Consider the following 25,163-nt stretch of genomic DNA (forward strand, 5'->3'; position numbering starts at 1 on the left):
TATATATATATATATGTTTCATAGTATACTAATCTTGTATTCATCAGATGGTGAATGTTATAGCTCTATGTTTTATAGAGAGCAGCTTAATATAATTAAGGTGACTCAGTAGGTGTATGGAATAGATTCCCTCTGTGTCATATCAGTGGTTTGGTCCAAGGCATAGATTTCCCAGTGTTCCAGTTAGGGTTGCCACACTGTGTATAAAACATACAATTCCCTTTAACCCCAGCTGATGATGCATAGATTTAGTACTTCACAGGGGTTTTAATAAAGAAGAAAATGCTCTTGGCAAAAGGAGCAAATGTGCTTTTCTTGTGGCTTGGGGTATTTCATTTGGGAAGGGAGTGTTGACAGTCATATGAGGTTAAAATTATGGTGAGCTGTGAGCGCATAGTATTGGGTAAGGGCTAAAAGTCAGGCTACCTCTATCCCAACACCTCCTATTTGTGTGAATCAAGTAAGTGGCCCCTCTGAACCTTAGTTCCCCGTTCTATTGAACACTAAGTCTTTATTGCATCTTTAGGAATAAGGTGCCTGTGTCTATTTTGAAGAATAAATAGATTGAAGTGGGTTATCATTGGAAGCTTCATCTACATAGTGGCTATTTTCTTCTGTGAAGCTGCGAATTACGCAGTGTTTCAAACACTAACATGACATGTTTCCTAGGCTTCTCTGTGGACTCACCTACTCTAATACATATTTATCTCCTTCTTAATGGATACTATCAACACCAAAATAAGTCCTCTGGGTACAATTCCAGCTAAAGCTAAAGATTATCAGTGTAATTAGACAGAACTGAATCCTAAATGACTTAGTCAAAAACTTTACTGATAATGTCTCAGTATAGAAGTTGTTGAGAATAAAGACTGGCATCTGACAGCAGAAAGTATCCCTAAAATTCAGAAACCAGCATTTGTGTTCCATAGAATATGTTCCCACAACATAAAAGTAGACATTAACATTGAGAAGTCGGGCGCTCAGGTAGCTCAGTGATTAAGATCAATTGCTGCTCTTGCAGATGACCTAGGATCAGTTCCCAGCACTCCTTTGGATGGCTCCTAAATACTTGTAACTCCAGAGATTATAAAATCACATATTCCTCTGTTCTCCACAGGAACCACTCATGTATATGGTGCACATACATGCAAATAGGCACTCATATATATACATACACATTAATAAATTTATTTTAAAAATTGAGATTTTTTATCCCTTGGGCCATATAGTAACCTAATGAAAACAACCCTTCAGTCGCCCTGGCTTTTACAGCTCAGATATAAATAAGAAAGGAACAGACAGAGACAAATGATGTCAATGCATACAAAAAAATGTCATATAAGAAGCCACAGAATTACACATGTTATATGAACTACTTGCAAATGGGGTATCTACATCAGACTTGAATATGGGCAGATATTAGAGAACAGTGTATAACTTCAGCTTGACAATTTAAGTTAGAAAGTGTATACAAATAGCATCCTCAGATACTGGAAACCCAAAGCACATTCTTGGACCATGGGGTCATTCACACAGACATCATACAGCCCGGTACTGCTTCTCAGTCCTAGATCTCTGAATGTCCAGGTAAATGTGTTTTCTTGCAAGAGCTTCCAGATAGCCCTGGCCAGATCTTTAGAGATCTTAGGATTTCAAAGTGTGCTCATTGGTCCTTCATACTGGCCTGGCACACAAAAATCCAGAAATTAAAAAGTAATCCAGCTACTTAGTGTTTTGGACAAACAACAGCAGCAGCAACAACAACAACAACACCCCAATATAATTGTTCATAACTTCACAGTGGAGATGGGAATGGCTCTCTCAGAAGTCTGGGTAGGTGTGGCCCTATCCCCACCTTCTGAGTTCTCATTGCTGTTACCCTATTCTCAGTAGACGTCTGTATTCTCCAGACTCCTTTTTTGAGGCAGTCATACACGCACACACACACACAGACACACACACACACACGCATGCACACGCATGCACACGCATGCACACACACTTAAACTCATATATACATTGTTTTCATCCTCCCTCACTAGTTTTTAACTTCCATTAGGATTATTTTTCATTCTAATTTTAGATTTTATATGTTTGGTTGCAAGCCTAGCCTTTAACTGATGGGCCATCGCTCCAGCCTTAGTTTTAGATTTTAAAAGAAAACAACTCATTTTATGTTAATTAAAGCAAAAGTTTTGTTTCACTAAAAACTGGAAAAATACATCACAGAGATAAAGCGGATGAAGCCAGGTACAGCCTGAGTGATATGGCTGTAGACACGGAGACAGGTGAGGTAATGGTGCATCCCTATTACGTATTGGATTTTAGTTTGTTTCAAGTTGTGTTTCTGACATCGAAATTGTTGAAGACAGAAGCATGACACTGGGAAACTCCAAGTTTGATATTTTCTCATCCAAATGGCAATGCTGAGCTGGGCCCCAGCTGACTACATGGCAAGCTAGGCCAGATTTCTCTGGAGAGTCGCATTTGCTTTGTTTGACTTTAACTTTTCCTTGGCTTTACATTTGTCTTCAGGGTCAGAAATGCAAATCAGATGCTTTCATGTTTAAATGTAGTCAGCATGTTCTAGTTTTCTGAGGTTTTATTTCATGGTTTCATATACCCTCTTTCATTAACTAATTAATTATTTGGTGCACATGAATGTTTTGCCAGTATGCATGCAAGTACAACATGTGCAAGCATTGGATGTCCTAGATTTGGACTTAACAAATGGCTGTAAACCAACAGTTGGGTGCTGGAAATTCAACCCAAGTTCTCTGTAAGAACAGCCTCTACTCTTAACCAAGAGCCATCTCTCTCCAGCAACACAGCATATGCCTTGTAGTTTATATACCTATTAAAATTCATCAAATCAATTTACTTACAGCAACCCTAGAGTGTCAAGCTAAGTTTATTTTGGTCTCATAAAAGTTTAACCTTTACTGCAAACACTAAGTAATGTTATGAAGTTCATACCTCATCACTTCTGTTGACTGTATGCAATTAGCCTAATCTACATAACACCAGATCAGCTATCTGAATAATAATTTTTGCCCTGAGCTTTTGATAGAACTTACATATTGAGAGAAAAACTAAACAATTTCAGTAAGACGGTCTTATCAATTTCACTTTTTTTTCCAGGTGTTGCAGGTAGCCTGCTAGTATCATTTGTATGAAGGTTAAAACTAATAAAAATCCAAAGACAATTAGGAACAGGAGACAGACATCAAAAGGGATAAGACAAAACATGACATGTCCTCTTGTGCTTGAGGGAAGGGGTCATGACATTTGCGAACACAGCAATGGAGGGAATGCACATAGTTAACCAACTCAAGAACCGATTGCAAGTCAGCTTTGAGCACATTAATGTTAGGGGATAAACATCTTGATTACTACATGTGAGCAGCAGATGCCACCCTCTTTCTCTGTCTGCTGATGTCATAAAATCCATCGTGCTTGTGGAGGGTAATAGGGTGGGAATTACACATGGTGAAATAGATCTATGATAAAAGAAAGGGCTTCCTCAGTCAATATCAAAACCTAAGAAACATCCAAATTTTTGGCATGTTTAAAGATTAAGTGCCTTAGGGGATGGAAGAGTGGAAATTCTCTCCCAATTGACAACAGCTTGATCCAATGTCAGTAACATGGAGTGTCATTATGGCTGAAACAATTACGGCCTGACTGCTGTCTTCCCTAGTACCCTGCATTCATACCTTTCCTGATACACAACTGACATAAACATTCTCTGCACAGTGCTTAGTGTTCGCACAAATTCAGCTCCTGACTGTCTGTGTAAGTCCTACGTCCATCTTCCTCCTTTTCAACGTTGGAAGCCCACTCTTCTCTACTACTACAGATCTGGCCACCAAATCAACCATAGAGCAACCAAATTCAGGTCCAGAGTAACTGAAAAGGTTCTTTTTGTTTCATTAGTCTTTGAAATCCTGGACCCCTGTTCTTCAATCATCATCTGATGGCATACATCAAACCTTCTAAAACATTAGTATTGTTTCAAGGAAAAAAATTCTAGATAATAGTGATAAATCCCCTTACTGGATGAAACTTTCTATGTTCTTGGGTTTAACTGTATGTCCATACAATTGGTCACTCAATCATTCTTTATAATGGAAAAGAAGACTCAGAGGATCCCTGCAAAGGGCTTGCCATGGAATCTTGTTCAGAGCTTTTAGGGAGAATAATGTAGTGAAATAGCAATACAAACAATGATGGTGGAGTGCAAAATGACAGATTTCGTTAGGGTTTCTGTTTGTGATGAATATATATAATTTGCATATAAAGGGAAGAACATACATATCAGCTCTGAGAGAAGGAAAGAACATTTAGAATATTTCATTCAAGCTTGTCTTTTGTACAGTGAATATTATTAGCATAACCAGAATGTCTGCAGGAAACCTCAGAACAATTAAAATGTGCCTTCAACCCAATCGCCCAAGACACACAATCATCTTCCTTCCATCTGTTCACTCTTAAGTAAAATAAAATAAAGTAGAATAAAATAAGATAAAATAAAACACAACATGCATAGACCCTTAAGTGTGTGACATCTAGGTGTCGTCAAATAGATCACAGGAAAACATAAAAGTTTGTTATAAAGCTGGATTGGTGTTCCCAGAGTCAGAACCTTGCTGCTGGGCAAGAGGTCTCAGTTTAACCACACAATAGCTCATATTCTGGCCCTCCAGGACCAGATTCTGTCTATGCACTGTGCAGCTCCTCACAAAGGCTAGGGATTCGCTCCGCCTCTTCTCAGCCCCTCCTCTTCCCACTAGCGGCCTGAAGCTGCCCAGTGACCAGTTCTTTTTCTGCATCTTGGCACGGGGGCTGGTCTATTGTAGGATAAAAGTGGAATTCTCTGCTGTCTACGGGGTTTTCCCCAGGGAACAGAGCACAAAACCCAAACTTATATAAAATCATATCCTGTTTGCAAACATCATATTCCCTTCGCTTCTCACTAATCGGGTCCCATAAACCCCAGCGCAGCTTGAGAGCCCATTCCTCATCTAAACAAATGCCATAAGCTCCTTTATACTTTTACAACCATGTCAAAAAATAATATTGCCTGCCAATAGTGATGTGATTGGAGTTGCCTCCTCTGAGCCATAAAAGAAGCGCAGAATCTGTTATCAATTTCTCTAAGTGTACCGGGGGAATTATGGGTCGATTCAGTTCCAAGTTATAAATGACAACTCAAAAGCCACAGAAGCGTTTGAAGCTGAGAGCTGATGACGACATTATCATAAAAGCCTGCTTGTCCTTGCGTTTGTGGGTTTTCCCCCCTATCAAGTGAAGAGGGGTAAAGTGAGGCTGAGAAATGACTTCAAGATTTCTTCACACAGCAGCAGGTCAGATGGGATGGCCAGGAAAACGATCACTATTTTTAGCCACATACCCTGAGGAGAGAGAACTAGCATGGTCCTGCTCTGGCTATTGTTACCAGAGCCTCTTAACGATCTCTTTCGCTACACAACATCTAAGGCTCAGATTTGGTGAAACGCTCTTTCAAATAGTGGGTTTTCTTGCAGTGGAAGTACTTCATAGTTAGAAATGAGTCATGCCCTGTTAACTAAAGAAAATGAGACTCAAGCACAGAGAAATTTGGAAATATGACATTGTCCCTTAAAACATTGTTCTGGGCAGCGCATTTTTACAGTGTCCTCAGTGCTGCTCACCACGAGCAGCTGGCTGACCAAGAGTCCAATTATCACAAGCAATTCTAGAGGAAGCTCTAATAAGAAGCAGAGACTTTCTGATTTCATAACCTCCGAGGTCATCTCCTCAAAAGCCAATTAATTCATCAACATTCAGTAGCTACACGTTAAACCTAGAGACAACGAAGCTGTATATTCAAAGCAATGACAATTTTCATTGTGGATTGGAAATCATGGAGTATTTTTTTTAATTGAAACCAATGGATCTATTTTAGGTAATTTGAGCCAGAGGAGTGTTTTAAGACAAAAACAATTACCAAGTGATTCCAAACCTCCATGGTGCATCCATAATGCTAAACTGAACTACTCTAAATTGTTCCTGGCTGTCTTTTGTTTATGCTATGTCTGTGGTTGCTTGGAGGTGCAAATACGGGTTTGTTGAAATCCAAAGGTCCTAGAGTTCTTTCTAGGGGTGTATCAAAACTAAAGATCTAAGGAAGGAAGACGGCTCAGGTATGGTCAAGAATATGATTTGTTTCTTTAATTTACACCAAGATTTAATAATAATAACTGTAGGCCCAAGATAGGTCAGCAGGTAAAAACACGTTGCAGCAATACTGATGACCTAAATTCAATACTCAAAATTCATAGTGAACGGAGAGAATTAACTACCCAAAGTTAGTTCCTGACTCCCACAATCCTAGCTTGAATGCTTCCTACTCCGCATACATCCACATAATGGGCAAAATTTAAATATAGCTGGGTAAACACACAAAACTACCGAATCAGATAAGTTTACCACAGCATCATCAAGTTAAAACCTTAGTCCTGCTGTATGTGCAAGAGCATGCGTGTGCACTCCTGTGCATACACACACACACACACACACCCCAGGACCTATACAGACAACTGAGGAAAATTTGATAAGCATAGTGTCCCTCTCACGTTCTCTCCAACCTTCTCCAGGGTTAGCAGGGTTACCTCGTATATGTCTCATCCTGCCGATTGCCTGTACTCAGACTCATCAGCAGTACTGCACTAACCACATCAGGGTTATATCTGGAATAAAAATTTAAAAAGTACTCTGTGGCCCCGGCTGTGCTTCATGTTGGGGATACAGAACCAGCAGAAGCAGTCGGTAGGTACTGTAAAGAACTTACTGAAGTCCTTCTAGCTGAAGATTAACTTAACTTGGTATAGGTTTAGTGAGGGTGAATAGAGACACTTTGGGACAGTAAGCCTCAGGTACATCCCAGGTTATATTTTGGAGGGACATCTCAAGGAGCCATCTGTAGTTAAGTAATGCGTCATGAATTAAATGTACAAGAACAGGAGCAGGTTTCATTGCACGTGATTCGTTTAATAGCTTTGATTTCTTTCCCACCCTAGTTCCTGTGAAATAGCACTTTTCGTTTTCACTCTTTGGCCCATTTGCAGGTAAGCACTTTTGCTCTTAAAATGACCATTTGGGATATTACAGCATACTGGCAAAGGCATTGAAAGCCATTTCAAGAGTCATCTATCCTCTGCCTTTTAGAATGATTCTGCAAGCTCTCAGCACTACAGAAATTTTGCTACAACCGGCCAGTACTAAAGTGAAGTGATACCTGATTTGCGTCAAGGATCAAAAGGCAAAAGTCATTGGTGAGTTTCAAAGAAGTGGGCCACTGTGAGGCTAGCCAGGTAGAGGATATACAGTTACCATCTGTTACTGATGAAATCCAAGGAAGGATTTGAAAAACCACCTCACAAAGCCCATATGTGAGTGTGCATAGCAATACTCGGAGCCCTTTACCACTGTGTGATTTTTTCAAAAGTTCATGTCACTTCTCTGGAAATTCAATTTCACCCATCAAAAACAATGCTAGTAATACTGTTTATGGGCTCCAGAGATGAGTGTGATTAAGAGTACTGGCCGCTCTTCTTGAGGACACTCGTTCAATTCTCAGCACCACACGGTGGCTCACAACTGTGTGTAACTGCAGTTCCAGGGAACCTGATGCCTTCTCCTGATCTTTAGGGCACTAGGCATGTTATACATAGACCTATGTGCAGTGACAACATTCATACACATTTTAAAAAATGACTTTTACATTTTGCTTGCTTTCCAGAACTCAGTTGTAATAACCTATCTAGTCTAATTGGATATTAATTGGTGCTGGCAATTTTATTTCCAGAGTGATAGGATCAGGGAAGAGGAGCCACTCCTAAGTTAGGCATCATTAAAATGATAAGATGAAAAGCATGGAAATTTTCTGTGTTAAAATAACAAGGAATTGTCAAAAAACATGATTTTTGTTCTCTCTTCAAAATCCACAAATTTTACATGATTTAAATGTCTTAGTCCTTGGAAATCTGATCTAGAGTTATGATGTCCAGACATGACTTGGCATTCTGTTGTACAGAATGAAGGTTTGTTACTGGCAAGGGTTAATTTTAAATAAATGGCAGGGTATAGGGTTTGTTCTAATCCACAAAAATTTAGCCACTTTTCTTCATATCCTGCTGGATCTGAACAAATCTGTCCTAGAAATGTGATATAAATATCCTGGGTCAAAGGGGTTTGTTAATTAACTATCGAAGACCCAAACTAAACCAAAACAAAACCCTCAAAGGGTTCACAATGTGTCCCATAATGCAAAGCATTTTGTGTGGATAGTTTGTTCTACTTTCACCAGCTAACTAACATACGTGCATAGCTGGTGACATTCTATTGAAAATTGAGCTCTGTAAGAAAATTACTTAAAAATCTCTCCTAGGAACCTTTCTGTAGCCACACAAATGCCTAAGAATGATGAACACGAGGAACGGATATCTTAGCACACAGCTCGAATGTCAAGGTCCACATGGCATAGTTCTCATATTGTCATCATCTCAAAATTCTTAAATCTGTTTTAAACAGGAAACTTTGGACTTGACATTGAGTTCAGTGAATCACACAGCCCTTCTGAAAGATAATCTTCAACACAACTCCAGAGGTAAAACAAGGGAGAGTTTTTGTAAGTTTATGTAACTTTAAAAGCAGTAAACAAATTATCCTTACCCCAAGTCCACCACAAGGTAACGAGGAAAAGAACTTTCGAGAATCATCACCTGCATAGAACAAAGACAAGAAACATAAATGCTATGAATGCATAGGTCTTATAGGTTGAGTGTTTAATCTGCTATATGTACTCACTATTTCACTTATTGGAAAATTAATTAAAATTTAGACCAATCAGAGTTAATTTTCAGAATATACTGTTTGTTTATACACAGGTACAAACTCAAAGCAAATGCAAACAAATAGGAAAAAACAAAAACAAGAACAAGTTTTGCTTGTGGTTGAAAAATTCTTGGATCATGACTCCTAAGGGGACTTTTCAGTCCCAAATGAAGACCCTGACCTGACCATTGGCCAAAACTTCTCCCTACTTCTTTCTCTGCAGAGATCCCCTGTATCCTCCCAAGATTACAGAGTACTAGGCCTCCACTCCCTGATGTTCTCTTCCTGCCTAAGCCCTTGTTGGACGGGAAGTAGTGAGTTCTGGATTATGTAAGTACAGTGTGGGATCTACATTCTGTCTGCCTACCACGACCTCACCTGCAGCAGTTTGGAAAGGAACTCTGTATTCTTCAGAAAGAAAATAATCTTGTTTTGTTTTGAGACCAAATTTCATTATGTGTTGCTCCTTGGCCTGTAACTCACTTTGTAACCCAAGCTGCCCTTGAACTCAGGGTAAACTTCCTGCCCCAGCCTCTAAAGTACAGAAGCACCACAAGTTCAAAAGAGTTTTAAAACTAATACAGCAATGCTGTTCATTATCATTTTAAAAATTACAATTCAAGCTATCAACTGAGCTTATATTTCAACATGATGGTTTAAGCCACAAGGTTTTTGAAAAAAATGTACTGCCATCAAAAAGAATTCAAATACAAAATACTTTTAAAATGTGTAGTCTTAACCTTTTTATTAATTAATTTACTATTTTTATGAATATGCGTTTGGCAAGATTGTTTGTATGGGCACCATGTGTAACCTTGGTGCTCACAGAGCCCATATATAGGCATCAGCTCCATTGGGATTGGAGTTACAGCTGATTATAAGACATCATGTAGGCGCTGGGAATCTAAACTGCATTCTCCGAAAAAGTAGCCAATGCTCTTAGTCATTGACGCTCAAGACCAGGAATTTAGCCTTAAATTTCTACCCTAGAAAAATGTGTGTATATTTACATATATGAGTATCTCAATCTACCTAAAATATATGTAAACTCAAGTGCATCATAGGCCTCTCTGATGTTAGCAAATTAAAAAGAAACATAAATAATATCATTTAAGGAATCTATTGATATAAATACAAATAATGTCAAATTTAACATATCTGCTGAAATATTAATTGTGATTATTTCCTAGGATTAAGGCAGTGTGCTCATCATCATTAGTGGAACCGGGTACAAACAACACTTCACCTATGTTCTGCTGATGATCGACAAAATGCCAATTAGAATTGAAAACAAGTTTGTGATGAATTTCACATTTTCTGTGGGCAAGTCTAAAGAGATTATACTGTCACTGAAAAAAGCTTGTTTTGAAAACAATAAATTTAATTGTTGATATTTTAATGCAATAACTGACATGGAAAATGATAAAGAAAAACTCATGAAGAATGAAGACATCTAATTACATAGGCAGATTTCCCTCTCAAAAGCAAAAGAACTGAGGGTGTAGATCAAAGACAGAGCACTTGCCTAGAATGTATAAAGTCTTGGGTTTAACATCATCCTCTTAAAACTTCAATACTGGCATCAGGGAAAGACATTTAAAAACAAACAAACAAACAAACAAACAACAAAAACTCCAGAAAACTTGGGAACAAGAGAGATGGCTTGGTGGGCTGCAAAGCATGCTAACCTGAATTCAGGCCTCAGAAGGAGAGAACTGACTCTTGCAGTCTGTCCTCTGGCCACAGTACTGATAAACAAAATTATTGACACATATAACCATGTGAGTACACACCCAAATAAATCAAGTATTTCTGCTTAATGCTGCAGAAGAGCAAAAAATTTTAATATTGTTACTCTTAATAATGTTATTCTTGTATATTTTAATATATGAACTCATTATTTATGAGCAATAAGAGAGGTAAAAAATGTTGTAATGCAATAAAGTATTTCAAATAAGTAATCTAAAGTTTTATTAAGTTCTATGGGAATAAGGGAAATAAATTTACTTCGTTATATTTAAATCTTATTTAGTTATATAGCAATAAATATAAAGTAATTGATCATTTTAATTTAGTAATATGCAAGAAATGTTTGAGCTACTTCATATATTGAGATTATTGTTTAAGAGCACTGTATTCAGTTATCATTGAACTGAACTCTGACTAGAAACAAGATAATAAAAACTGGCAATAGAATGACATGGGGGCATTAGTGCTATATAAAAACTTCTACTAGAAAATATTGGAGATAATATTTTCAAACGATCATTGTACAAGGCCCAGAGTATTTAAAGAGGTAAATGGGTAGTTGTGTTATTATCTAATTATTTTATCAACTATAGATGTCCTTCAAGATATAAAGACTGGAAGGTCTGGGAATACTGGATTTTTATTTAAATTCTTGCTTCCAATTTTAAAATTTTTGAGTTAGAAATGACACCTTCCATCTTGTTGGGAAGGATTGGGGAAGTCCAAAAGTGACAAGGGAGTAAGTGGTATGGATAATTGGGACAAAGCTTCTTGAGTCTGTGTTTCTACAAACAGAGCCAGATCATTCTGGTCTATTGGAAACCAAAGCTCCAATAATTTAAATTCCACAAAGAGTACAAAGTAACCTTTGAAAAGAACTCGGAAATCTACTATGATCTGTAACTGAAAGAGATCAGCTGTACTTTTCAGTCTCCAGACAATCTCAAGGAGTTCTAAAATATTGCCCAAGTTGAATATTGTGGCTGACCTTAAGGCTTTCGAGAATGTAGCATCCCTGTGCTACCTGTACCAGGATGACCCATAAGGAAAGTGTTGCCTTTCAATACACTGAAAGATATCTGTAATTCTTAAATAAAGCTGATGTTCTCCACACTCACACCTCACTTCATCAGTAAATGTCTTTGTTCTCAAATGATGGAATGGTGATTGCTAGGGAAGACTGGACATTTCATGTTCATTACTGTTCACAGTCTGAACAATCCTAGTGTGTTCCAATGAAGCCTTAAAGCAGGCTTCATTAAACTCTGTGGACACAGTAAAGTGGGGAAGATTGAGCTCTATCTTTACCAAACTAAAAAATAGACATATCTGCTTAAATAACTGAATATGTAGGTGTCATAGAATCATGAAAACCAAAACGTTTGGGATAGAGTTCCTGTGGTTAGTTAGCATTATCCATATTTTTTTAAAAAAGAACAGATCTTAAAATGCATAGCAAAAGAAAGTACTTTATGTAAAGTATCTGTATGTTCAAAGCATGATTTCTCCCAAATGAACAAAGATCTGGGTATGGTGTCAGGCTCTGGAAACGCTGAGAAGAGAGGACCAAGGGTTCAAAACTAACTTGGACTTCATAGACAGACACTGTCTCAAAATAAATAAAAAGACCCAAGAAAAATTATTCAAAGAATAGAGGTTTAAATTGATTCACTTGCATTGTATACATTAAACATACATTGTATTGTATTAAATTTGCTTACCATAACAAATTTTGAATAAAACAGACTTTTTCCTCTAGAAACTGAGGTATCTTTTTCTGTTCTCCTTTCTGCTTACTTCTTCTCAGGCTCCCAGGCCTATCCTGATCCACACATAGGCAGGGACACAGACTCACTAGTACACACACACACATATGCATGCTCTGAACTACCTAGGACCAGTTAACGTAAGTTATTTTGAAGTAATATTGAATTAGGTAAGAAGGTTTGATAACTTGAGAGTGAGTCAATAAAATTCTTCAAAGGAGAGAGGCACATTTTAAAATGTTTCTTTTAAGTTAAAACTGTAAAATACAATTTCAGCATATGTTTGTTTCCAAGTTAGGTTTTGTTACTCAATTATAAGAGCTTATAAATAAAATATAATTTTTTACTACTGTTCTGCCACTGACACCTCTCCAAAATATCTGTCATTTCAATGTCCATATTAAATCCCTGAAGCTTAAATTTTATTTTAAAATCTGATAACGTTTTGGGGGAAAATTACATTGAAACAAATTATAATCATTGTTTTTCTACTTGCACCATTTACTGTAATACTTAGTTTCCAGAAGAATGGCATATATTTGATGGATTACATTAAGACCTCTAGTTAGTTTTCAGTGTATGAACTCAGAAATAAGAAATGGATAGAAAAAAAAAGGAGAAGAAAGACTGTGAAAAGGTCTTATCACCTTTCTATGTAAAAATATAAGCAAACAAATTTGGTAACTCACATATTTCTGCATGTGAAAATATACCATCTGATTGCAGCTCAAATAAAGTTAATTTAAAAACAAGCACTAGATTCTCTGCAGTGTCATTTTCAAATGTAGAATCTGCATTGGCTTCTATTTTACACAACTCATTCCAGGCAGCAACTGCTGGAAAAACTGATTTTTCTGTCACACTGCTTGCCAAGTATTTTGAGCTGACACCAGCATTGACTAATGGCAGTGCTGGAATGTGCTGTTCTCAGTAGAATGGAGGCCTGTACAGACCTAGGAGTGTCCTGGGGTCCAGCTTCTGTCCGTCCAGGGGGCTGGTGCCATACAATAGTGAGTGATGTTCAGAATGAACAAGCTGTATTTCCTCCAGGCTGGCTTTTCGACCTTGAATTCGCTGAAAGAAAACAGCAGAAACCTATAGTCTTTCACTGACAACACTCAGAAGAAAATGAGACCTCACATCACATTTAAGATGATTAATAACGGGCTCAGATTCATCATGCAAGAATGTGACATAGATTTGCCTGGTAAAGAACCATAATAAAAATTGGAAAATGAGTGTATGCAGGATTCAGATAAACGGGCCTCTGATGACATAAACTTATTTTTTTTCTGGCATAAAAATACTTATAACAAAGAAAATTAGCATTTGAGTCTTCAGAATAAAAGTATCTGCTTTAGAACAAACAAGGGTTACTGTTTATATATTAAACAAATTTATTACCTTTTTATGTTAACGCTGACCTGAAAAAGATGCTGAAACGAAGGATGCAGTTAATACCACCAAACTTGATTGCATTAGAATTTCACCAGCAAACACATGACAATTATTCCATGTGTGTGATAGCTATAATCCAGAGCAATATTTCGCAATGTGTATCCCTAGGGATATATACAACTCAGGGTCTGATTATTAACGGTTTGTACTGAGCCAATATTTAGAAACTTACAAGAAAATTTGACAGTAATTTTTTTGTTTTGAATCTGACAAAGCCTTATAAATCCTCAATTTCCAACTCACATTTAAAATATTTCATTTCAAGAATTTTATAAAAGTATTAGTTGGTGACAGATCTGCAATCAAACAAAAATAAATACTGCTGATAACTTAAGACCGTCTAGATTCACTTGATGGTTTATATTTAGGCTCCCGAGAGGGTCTCAATCATTCTAACAAAGAGCTGACCTTTACAATTGTCAAAATTATGCATTAAATTAAATCTCAATTAGCCAGCATGTGCTGTTCCTGGCTACATTTCTCTCAGTGCAGCCATGAACCAGATGATGGTTGTTCTGGCATATGACGTTAATTCACCCCCAATTCTGAAACTTGCTGTGCCTCCTAAAGCTACAACACTAATGCCACACTTAGAATACATGTGACCATAAGGAGGAAGTAAGTGACGGATGAAGCACAGAACTTCGGTGAGATTCAGAAAGAATCCACCCTCCCTTGTTGAAGAGGCAGAAAGAAGTACCAGGTAACTTGGAAGAGCCTCTCTGTGAGGACCAGGACAATTCTGTCGTCAGCCTCCTGGGTGTAAGATGATGAGGCTGTGGGCAGGCCGTTCAATGTTGATATGTGGTTCACTGAGAGGGCAGTCTGGAGAAATGGCTGCATAGTGACACACACACGTTTTACTGTGCAGGAGGCAGAGCTGTGCTTGTCATTAAAATAAATGATCATGTCACAGTTAGGGAGGAATGGCAGGGGCCAGAGAGTAAGAAATGATGGGAAGCAGAAGGCTCTCAAGACCACCTTTATGTCCCTAATAAACAAGCAAATACATCAGAAATTTTCCTTACCATGACATTGATGTTCCATGGTTTTTAAACTATTATCTAGCACCATGTAATACAGCTTATTGTTCTAGAAAACCAAGCATACACTTTAGAGAAATTATTCCTAAGATAAAAACTCTAATATGGAAGATTAAGGAAGATTTGATAATGATCTGACACAGCTCTGATCAATTGACAAATATCTTACAAACGTAGGTAAATGGCTAATAACCATGACACTTGGAAATACTCATGAAAGACCAGAATGACAAAATAATTAGAATAACAAGTAAAAGGTAAACCAAGTAAGAGAAAGTTGGAAGTCAAGGGCTGAGAGACAAATTTTAACTGGGTTTTTAATTTTAACAAATTTAACAAATTTTCAGAGGGTGGAAAGTTCCCCCCACTGAAATCTTGGTAATTCCATGGTTCAATAGTCTAAAACTAGAATGAGCAGAACTCAGAAAGCAGATGGACAGACAGTCCTAGTTGAATTACGGTGACCACTAAGAAAGCAAATGGCATCCTGTCCATAGATATATATCATACTCACAGATTTAGCAAACCACCAACACATTCAATAATGTCAATATTTCTATTGCTTTTAGAGTACTGGAGATTAAATTCAAGACTACATACCAGGCAAACACTCACCACCAAGTTCCATACACACCACTCTTTGCATATTATATTTTGAGACAGAGTCTTACATGTTGCCTAACACGGCCTTGAACTTTCAAAACTCTTGCCTCAGCCTGGACCTACAGGCAATACTATCAATGTCAATTCTATGGCTGATATTAAGACTCATGTTTTGAACACTATACTATCCTAAACCTTTACCATGTTTTTCTCTCTCTATTTAAAGTTTTTCAGGTCTAAATTGCACCTTTACCTCTGATATAAATTTAAACATCATTAATAGTGCTTTTATAGCTAGTCACATACCTTTTCATCCTATACACTCCATGCTTGTCTCAAATATTTTTCTTATTTTCCAATGATTCAAATAACACTCTAGTTGAATTCCTAGTTATACCCCCAAACAATCACCTCCAACAGGATTCAGGATCCATGGTACTAGACAGTTTCGAGTGATGACAGACTGTATGACATGTATTCCTTTGGGTAAGACTGACAAAGAGGCAATAAGTATCCAATCCCACAGTTCAACAAGACTTATTTGAGTTTCTACTTCTATCTCTATTTTTGTTTCATTATTAAAATGTACCATTGTTTATAAGATTTCATTTTGATAACTCATTTAGCACAAATGTTGGATAGATTATTTATCCTATCTGTCTGTCTGTCTATCTGTAAGTCTGTCTGTCTATCGTCTATCTATTATCTATCTGTCTATCTATCTATCTATCTATCTATCTTTGAAAATTGATTATAATCAATATAAAGAAGTAACCATTCTTTTTTGTATTGTTTCTTTGTTTTGTTATTGAAGACAGGAGCCCAGTCTGGCTTCCAAAGCCATCATCCTCCTAACTCAGCTTCATGAGTTCCGGGAATACAGGGATGTTCCACCACACCCTCCAGGAAGAGTTGATTTTTTGACGATCCCCTTTGATTCTCCTGATGCTAGAGAGAAACCAGCCTATGACAAATGTCTCATCTCTACAAGAACCTGGAGAAAGATTAGTTTGATAACGTAGTAGACAGCTGAGCTAAGAGTCCCCAGGTTGCAACTATATTCTTTCTTAATACTGTTGGTACAGCTCCAGTTAACACCCCCACCCCCTGCCATCATGCTTTACATTAGTCACATTCAACTTTCCTCTTATACTGATCTCAAATACTTCTTTCTCATTGGAATTTAGTCTTTCACTTGTTTAGACTTAAATAGATATTTTTAACTTGTCCCCTCTCTTACTGCTTCTCATGTGCCCTTTATTCTTCATTTCTCCCCCAAGATGCTCCCATGAGTCAAAGGTCAAAAGCATAATGAGTCACAAAATGGGACAAAGTGTTCTGTTCAGCTTAATTTAGGGAGATGGTGAGTTCCATTCTCAGAGCTGATTGGTCTGAAGAATGGCTATGTGAACTCATCTGTGATATATGGACCCAAAGGAGTTTTAAAAATTGTGAGCATATTGGGACATTTAATGCTTCCTCCATGGTATGGAAACAAAGGCCTTGGATCTTTGCCTATATAGGGCAAGGAACGAGTGCTTAAAGCTCTTCTTTTGTCTTCCTAATAAGAAACACTGTGAGGTGGTCTTGTGTTCATTGTTCCAATACCATTCTTTGTGTCTTGCTTTCAATCAATGTCCACTGAAAATCAGAAAGGAGCTAATGCCTAATGAGTATCTACTCTATGATTATGAGTATGATCAGATTCAACACAGTTCCAAGGCAGAGTCTATTCAAATTGGAAGTTTGACTGAAGTCATGTAAAATTACCATATCATTGAGTCTTACAATGCACCATGGTTCTTTCCTAAAGAAACAGTCTTTCTGAAATAAAGCCCCTTAATGCAACGTGATTATAGAAAGAATGTTCTGAACATGATCTACAAAGTCATACTGTGACAGGATAAAACGCGGGCTTGCCCACACCCACCCACACACGGAGAAAGCACACACGGTATAGATTCATAGATTTTTTTTTTTCTGCCAAGGAGCAGAGAAAAAAGGAAACAGTTCTATCCCTTCCTCTCCTGTGTTCAAAGCCTGGATGGAGGCCAGTGTCCTAATCAGTTCTCATTGGCCCTGGAGGAATCAGAACCTTTTGTAAAATATAATAAAGGGCATAAAATCATGATAAAATGCATGAAAAAGCAGTGCCTTTGGTTAGGGAACTAGGAATAATTTGGCAGAACAGATGGATTGCATTGGTTTGGTATTATTGAGTACATGAAAGGGCTCATTCTGTGGCGGTTCCAAACTAAGAGAAAATGTCCAACTTCAATTTGACAAGTCAAAGTACCTGCCTCCTGTGGGGGAGGGAACTCCGTTTTCTTTAATCATTTTCAAAGTAGTGACATATTAGGCAAAATTATCTACTGAAAGGTTTCAATTTCTAAGAAGATTTCCTCCGTTATTTGTAAGTAGAAGGATGTGTTTATATGCTGCCCAGTATCCCCTACCATAAAAAAAAATGCACAGAGCAGCAAACAGTTATTGTTTGTGGGAATATAAGTAACTTATTAATACCAAGGTTTCCCTTTCCAGCATCCATAATATTTAATGGCTAGAACATGGTCCATTGATTATTTTTGATACACAGTTTTCTCTGAATACAAAAAGAAATGTGGTCCCGTTACTTGTGCACAAGTATACCTATTGTAGAGTTACTGGCCTGCAATCAATTGTTTAACCACTACATTAAAATGAGTGTTGTTTTATGCCGTTCACCTCCTTAGCCCCTTTTATACAGCTGTCCTGCATCACCTGTATCCCTCAGAATTTTGCTTAGGATGAGGAGAGAGGTAAGAAATCAATTCAGCAGGCAGCCTTGCAGGTTTGTACTTCTTTCTACTGGTCACATGGAAACAAAATGGATTGCATTTGGGAGTCATTTGGGAGCCTTGAATTCCAGCCCTCACTCTCCCATGTCATGACAACAGCTACCCATGAGACATCTCCACAAGTCTTTGCTTTGTCATATATAAAAAAAAAAGTTTGAGTAAACTAGTTTGAAGTTTACATTCAGCCTTATGTGATAACATTCTGGGCAAAAACAATAAAACTTGTGCATTTAAAACTTAAAACACACTTCACTGTCATTTGTGAATTTGCTTTAGGGAAGGAAATGCAACTTCAATGTGTTACAGTTTTTGAGGCAAGAGAAGAGACTCGGCAGTATTTTCAACAGGGCTTCAAGTGAAGCCAATGTTTATAGGTATAATCACAACTAAAGAAACAGGTTTTCATAGCTGGTGAGGTGGGGTAGTGGGTAGTGGTACTTGCTATGAGGTCTGACATCCTGGATCCCACTTGGGAGATACAGAAAATCTACTCACTAAGATCATCCCAGACTTCCTCACTCATCAACACAAAATTATAATAAATAAATACATTTTTTAAAGTGTCTTTAAAAGAATATATATACCTAGAAGGTTAGGGGTTCAAGTAATAACTTTCCCCACAGAGGTGTGTGTGTGTCTGTGAATATGTCATTTCTGCTTTTGTTTGATGTTGCTTGCTTGCTTTTTTGTATTGTTGTTGTTGTTGTTTTAGGTGGGGACCCTGGAGCTTGGATTCAGTACATGAGCATATTGTTTGTTTCTGTCCCTTTTCCCCAGCCTGTACTTCTGGGTAACAACCCCTTTGTGTCTCCAGTAAATTCTTGAAACTGCAACTCTTTCCTTCCTAAATATATGAAAAATCTCTCTTATTCTGTTTACCTTATATTAATAGCTGAGTTACTATTGCAGTCATTCTTGACAGGGGCTGCATCTCAGGGTACAATGGAGAAGTTTAAGGGCTTTGGGTGCTTGGGTGTCAGAGCTTCCAATGAGCTGTATCTGGATACCACACAGTTAGAATTATCCAGTGTATGCTAAAGGACAGACTAGGCCATGAACCACATGCCAGAGAGAGTAATGTGTTCTTCCCAGATACTGCAAGTAACCAACATTTGGGATGCTGGAATATGAAAGAAGGGTAGGAAATACTTTACTGTCTTCAAAATACTATGTACCTACAATGTGTCTTCATATTATGTAATCCACTAATTATAATTCAATTAAAATATTTTAAATGTTCTAAAATCTGTCAGAGAACCCGAAAACCCTATTTTACTATAAAAGTCTTTAGAAATAATAAACACATACAGTATATGTTTTCAATTTTTATTTACATCAATTTCAAGACATCATGCTCACCTAAAAATAAGTGCAGGGGAGCCCAAGACACGATATCTAACTTTAACTGTCCAATATTCATAATTATATAAAATAAATTTCATCTTATAATTACTTTTTAATTATAAATAAAAATTTGGCTTAAACACAGTTTTTTTATTAGTAATCTTGCATAAAACAAAGTTTCTATCAATGAATAATTTGTGTTGCTTTATAGTGAAAAATTTGAAAGGCTAAAAGCTGTATAGTTATTGAGTGTTTAGAATGAGACTCAGTACTGCTCTTCAAGAATCCCTGCCTCAATTTCCAGGCACATGCAGAAAGGATAATTTTCTGTCTCCCTTTTTTTCCATATTAATAATGACAGTTTTGCAGAAGTTTCAAAATTCTAAATCATGAAAGCCCCTGTTATAATCTGCAGGTGCCTTTCATGCTTGTCTGAGTCCAGTGTACTACGACACACAAATACTTCTTGAAACGGGTCCCCACACCTCTAGCTTACGCAGAACACCTAGCTCGTTTACACCCTTTCCAAACCACCATATTCTTTAGAGACAACTCACAAACCTCCTGCTTTGAGGTTACATTGTGCTTGGGATCCAAGGCACAAACATGCTTTAAAAAATGTGATGTGATGTGGTGTGGTGTGGTGTGTGTGTGTGTGTGTGTGTGTGTGTTTACCATCTAGTTACAGTAGTCTATAAAACAAATGTTTAATTGGATTTCCATTAACTAGTAGTATTTAGTGCTTTGCAGTCTTGATGTCAAAAACCCCTTCGTCTCAAAAGTTTCCCTCACAAAAATATATTTCCTTATGTGGGTTTAAATAGAATATTTTAAATTCAGCTTTGTATGCAGGAAAATGTGTTTTAGTGGTCCTGTCCCCAAGCTACTGAGGAATCCTGTGATTTTCCTCTAAACATGGTCTCTGCTTGAGCAGTCCCAGAAGGAGCAACAGTAGCTTGGTTGTGTCCCAGAATTGTTTGGTAATTACTTTGTGTTGGCACTTGAATAAAAGAGTTAAAATATTTCAGCACAGTGTGTTGCTTAGGGTTTGTTCTTATGAATTAAGCGAAACAAAGTTATTCAATATTAGTCACAAAGAGGCAATGCAAATTCCACATAATGTGCAATCCAACAAAAGCATTATAAAATGTTATTATTCTCAAAACAAATGTGAGAGCAAGCAAATGTCTGTGGGTGGCTTGGTGGGGCTGGGAGTTCTGGAAGCTTCTGGAAAAACAAGTACAAGTGCATTTCTAACAGATGATGGGTTAATCTGAACTTTTTTTTCCCACTAAAGAGCACATTCTTCCCTTCAGGAGCACACATACTTTGCAAGCTAGGCTACCTAATTAGAGAGCTTATTTCTGAAGAGGACTCTAAATGACCCCTATGGATCCATTTTTCATGGTGACCCAAAATGTTGCTGGCTTTGTTTTTTTTTGTTTTTTTTTTTTGTTCCCAAGAGAATAACTAGCTTAAGTATGAATGATTCAACAGGGGAAAATATTAAATGGTACTGGCATGGAGGAGTACTAACCACCTCAATTTTTAAAAGCAACGCGCCACATCCTGCCAAGAGGTTAACCCATATAACCACCATGTTCTGGTATAATAAGGACTAATGTTTTCTCTGGCGCTAATCAGGACTGCTCAGCAGAGCCAAATCGCACCACAGCTCACAAACTAACAGCAGTGTGTTTACTAAAACATCCTCAGGAGTTAAATCTACTTGTGAGCCAAGAATGTACATCTCAGATGAAATCCACAGCATTCCGATTTCATACAATATCAAAGCTGGAAGCAATCTGAGCAAATACTCTACCCAACACCTTCATGTAGACATGAAAGTCCCAATCACTGGCAAGGTTAAATGATGTAAAGTGCACAGATAATTAAAGGCAGAATCAAGGTTAAACATAATAGTGAACAATCACTTTTGTGGACTCTATTTTGGTTAATTTAAAAAAAAACAAACACTTGCTTTGTAGCTCACTCTATTATTTTGGAAAGAAATAATCTGTTTAATGTTTTAAAATGATGCTTTTTCTCAGATATTATTGTTACTTCATAAGTATAAAATTACCTAGTCTGTTGGGTAAAGAAAGCTGACTTCATCTGCTTGTCAGCAGAATAGAGTGTCCTTGTCTTTTGTCCAGAGTTAATTGCAACTTCAATACCAAATGGAACCAGAATAAGAACAGGAAGGAGGGAAGGTTATTCAACATAAGGTCTGGGATATTTTCTCCTCATTCAAACACATAGCATCTCTGTTCTTTTTCTTGCTCATTGAGCCCTCTGATGCTGTCACAACATTTGGTACGGCTGACCATAGTCGTGTTCCCTTTCCCCCTCTAAGCCTAATCAACAGGAATCTTCTTAACAATCACTGCAATGTCAAGTCAGTGACTTTAAGCCTTTTAAGACTGTGATTATGTGTACATTTGTATGAATATTTGATCAGTGTCAATTGATCCAAGATGAGTCTTTTCTCCTTAATCTTCTCCTAACAGCTGTCTAAAAAAACACAAATGCTTGATAAATACCAATGAACAGGTATATCACTGTCATCAAGACATGATGACACTCCAGGGTCACATTGCACACACACAGTTTTAACCTTTAATCTAGGCCTACAGAGTAAGAAACACTGGGGTTGGAGCAATCTGCATTTAAACATCCGTTGGAGTATTTTGACATAAACTAACATTGAAGATTTCTTTTTCTTGTAAACTCAGGTTGATTTCTAACCATGAATATTTGCAATGACCTGGAGAGAAAATGCTATCTCCAAAGTGCACATTTGTACAATTTGAAGGAATGTGCTGGCATAGCTTGAATGGATCTTTTTTTTTTCATTTGGTTATCCTTTTCTATGAAGATGAATATATTCTGTCTCTCTAGAACGATTGAGTTGAGAAGACATTGTCATGAGAGGGCATTGTTTAGATTGCTGAGGAAACAGAGATAATCTCCTAACAGACCTAGAACTCAAACCTTGGGAAAGCAACCCACAAGGACTACACCTCCTCTTGTTCACATGGGTTAGCATCAGGAAAGGGAGCTCAGGTGTCCTGGACAGTTTAGAAATATTGCACTTGGCTAAATACATAGTATAGTTTATTAACTAGCCTCACCCAGCAGGACTGCAACTTAACTTGCTCTGTTGGAGTGAGTAAGTTAACCCTGTCAGGAAGATTTTATTACTGTCTTTGATTCCGTTAGAAGGCCCAGGAGCAAAATGACTAGAAACCTTTTAGGGTAGGAGGCCTCTTTGCTTTTCAACTAGCGGAAGGTCATACATGTCACCCCCTTACAGAATAGTAATATTTTATTGCTTTTTTTTAGTTTTTGTTTTATAGACTTCAAATTTTCAAAACAGTTTACTATGAGCTAGAAAGCTTAGAGTCATTGTAAAAGTGTTTAATTATATATTGATGCATTCATATTAAGAATTAGCTTTTAAAACACTTTAAAGAAATCTAGGAGAATATACAGTGTTGCAAGTATATTTAGGAAAGGAGTTGCTCAGGGGAGTTCTGGATATGTGTATAGATGCTACTATGTTTAAATGGATCAAGTTTCTTTGAAATATCTGTTTTTTTAACTTAATATTTTATTTTCTTCTCTATTTTCTAGTTATATGAATTGGGAAGAGACGATAAGAGGTCATTAAACTATTCCATTCCCTTTGGTCTATATTTTATTTTACATACAAGGAACAGTCTCTAGGAAAAAGCATTGCATTTGTTTACTTTAAGATTTTTTTAAAAAATTATTTTTGAATATTTCCAAAAATATCACCCAAAGCAGATGTTAGATTCTAAAGTGTATAAAAGTGAATGCTTAAAAAAAAAATGGTTTTAGAAATTAGGTTGAAATCTGTAAAATCAAAGAGCAATTACTTTCATCTGGGCAATTGTTTCTTCACTTAAATACCCATGGCTGCAACATACTTTAATTTAAAAAAAGAGTATGGTCTATGTGCATTACTGAGATATTTTGATAAGACATCTGTGCTTACTGTACGTTGAGAGCTAATCCAAGCCATGCAGGCACTGGGAGACACTGTGTATTGGTTTCATTTATGTTGCAGTGACAAAATGCTCTAACTAAAAGCAACTTAGGAGAAGAATGGGTTTATTTGACTAACAATTCCAGAGGGGTAGAGTCCATCACGGTGATGGTGGTGGGAATCACAACAGTTGGGGAAAGCATAGCAGTCAGAGCAGGTAGCCCAGTGAGCACATTTTTAGTCATATGCAGGAAGCAGAGGAAAACAAGAAAAAAGACAAAGCTATAAACGTTCAATGCTTTCCCTTGTGAGGTACTTCCTTCAGCAAGGTTCCACCTATAAAATACTGCATGACATCCTCAGAGACACCAACTGGAGATCAAGTGTTCAAATCCATGAGGCTATGTGGGACATACTCACTGAAATCACCACACTGAGTCAGGAGCATCAACAGTTTGGGGCTAAACTGTATCGAAAACACCAAGCAGACAAACAAAAGACCTAACCCCCTGACCCTACCTTTCAATTGTTTTATTTGTTAGATTGAGAATTACCTGTTACTGAAAGGCTCCTGCTTGTATAATGTGTCTGGGACCAACCTCACCCATTCCAATCAACTTAATGCTTGTGGTGATTCTTTCCAAAGTTTGTATCAAATCAGGCAGAGTTGTATAAACCTAATTTGTGTGGTTTGAAATAATACAGTTATAGACTTTAGGGACGGAAAATGCCTGGTCAGAAAACAATGATTATAATTCTTGAAAAATTTCAGTGGGAAGCATACAGCATTCCATGCATTCCCGCTTTCTGCTTCCTCTTACAAATAGACCTTGTAAAAGGTGACAAATTTCAGGAACATCGCTACCCAACCACACACTGAAGTCTGTCATCAGTCAGTGCCAATGCAACTGGAAAGAAGCCAGCTGCTACAGGCCGTGACAAACACCTGCATCACAAAAATGTAAACAACAATGCCTCAGATCACAAAGGACCAAGGCACTGTCAAGCAGGAAAATACCTTCAGCGGGGGCAAAGGTGAGTCAGTCAGGGAGGCTCACTGGAGAAAAATTCATTGGTCCATTAATATCAGCCTACCAATATTACATCTCCCCACTCTCCTAGTTCATGCACTCCATAAGGGATTTGCAAAAAAGACTGGTTTGGCCCCCAAATCCCATTTTCCCAAACCATGAAATATTTAAAGATAACTAACTCTGAAATTAACCAGAGACTATGAAAGCCCTTTGCCAAGTACTGTAGTTGGCAATGGTAAGAGATGAACGAGTCCTTTACACAGGAAAGGAGGAGTCTGTGTACCTCATTTTTCTTCACCTCAGGCTTCTTAGCTGAAGGATACATTTAATCAAAAGTAGAAACATTAAATATGAGAGATGTTTGCTAATTCCATCATAGACATACAAGCTAGTGAAGCCAGCACCGTCCTCACTGCTCTAGTGTGTTCATTTACAACCTC

At 37.4% G+C, this 25,163-nt stretch overlaps 1 protein-coding gene across 1 annotated transcript in view; it reads right to left on the reverse strand.

Moving 5' to 3' along the window:
• The window catches only part of Hdac9 (histone deacetylase 9), an 818,562-nt gene that overhangs the window by 198,324 nt on the left and 595,075 nt on the right, over window positions 1-25,163 (reverse strand). Inside the window, exons 16-17 of the mRNA XM_028768866.1 lie at window positions 13,346-13,466; window positions 8,716-8,765 (exon numbers count right to left, since the gene is read on the reverse strand). Of these exons, the coding sequence (XP_028624699.1) occupies window positions 8,716-8,765; window positions 13,346-13,466 (171 nt within the window). The remainder of the gene's footprint in view (window positions 1-8,715; window positions 8,766-13,345; window positions 13,467-25,163) is intronic.

This window comes from Grammomys surdaster, unplaced genomic scaffold (genome assembly GCF_004785775.1).
Source record: "Grammomys surdaster isolate TR1022 unplaced genomic scaffold, NIH_TR_1.0 188, whole genome shotgun sequence".
NCBI lineage: Eukaryota > Metazoa > Chordata > Mammalia > Rodentia > Muridae > Grammomys > Grammomys surdaster.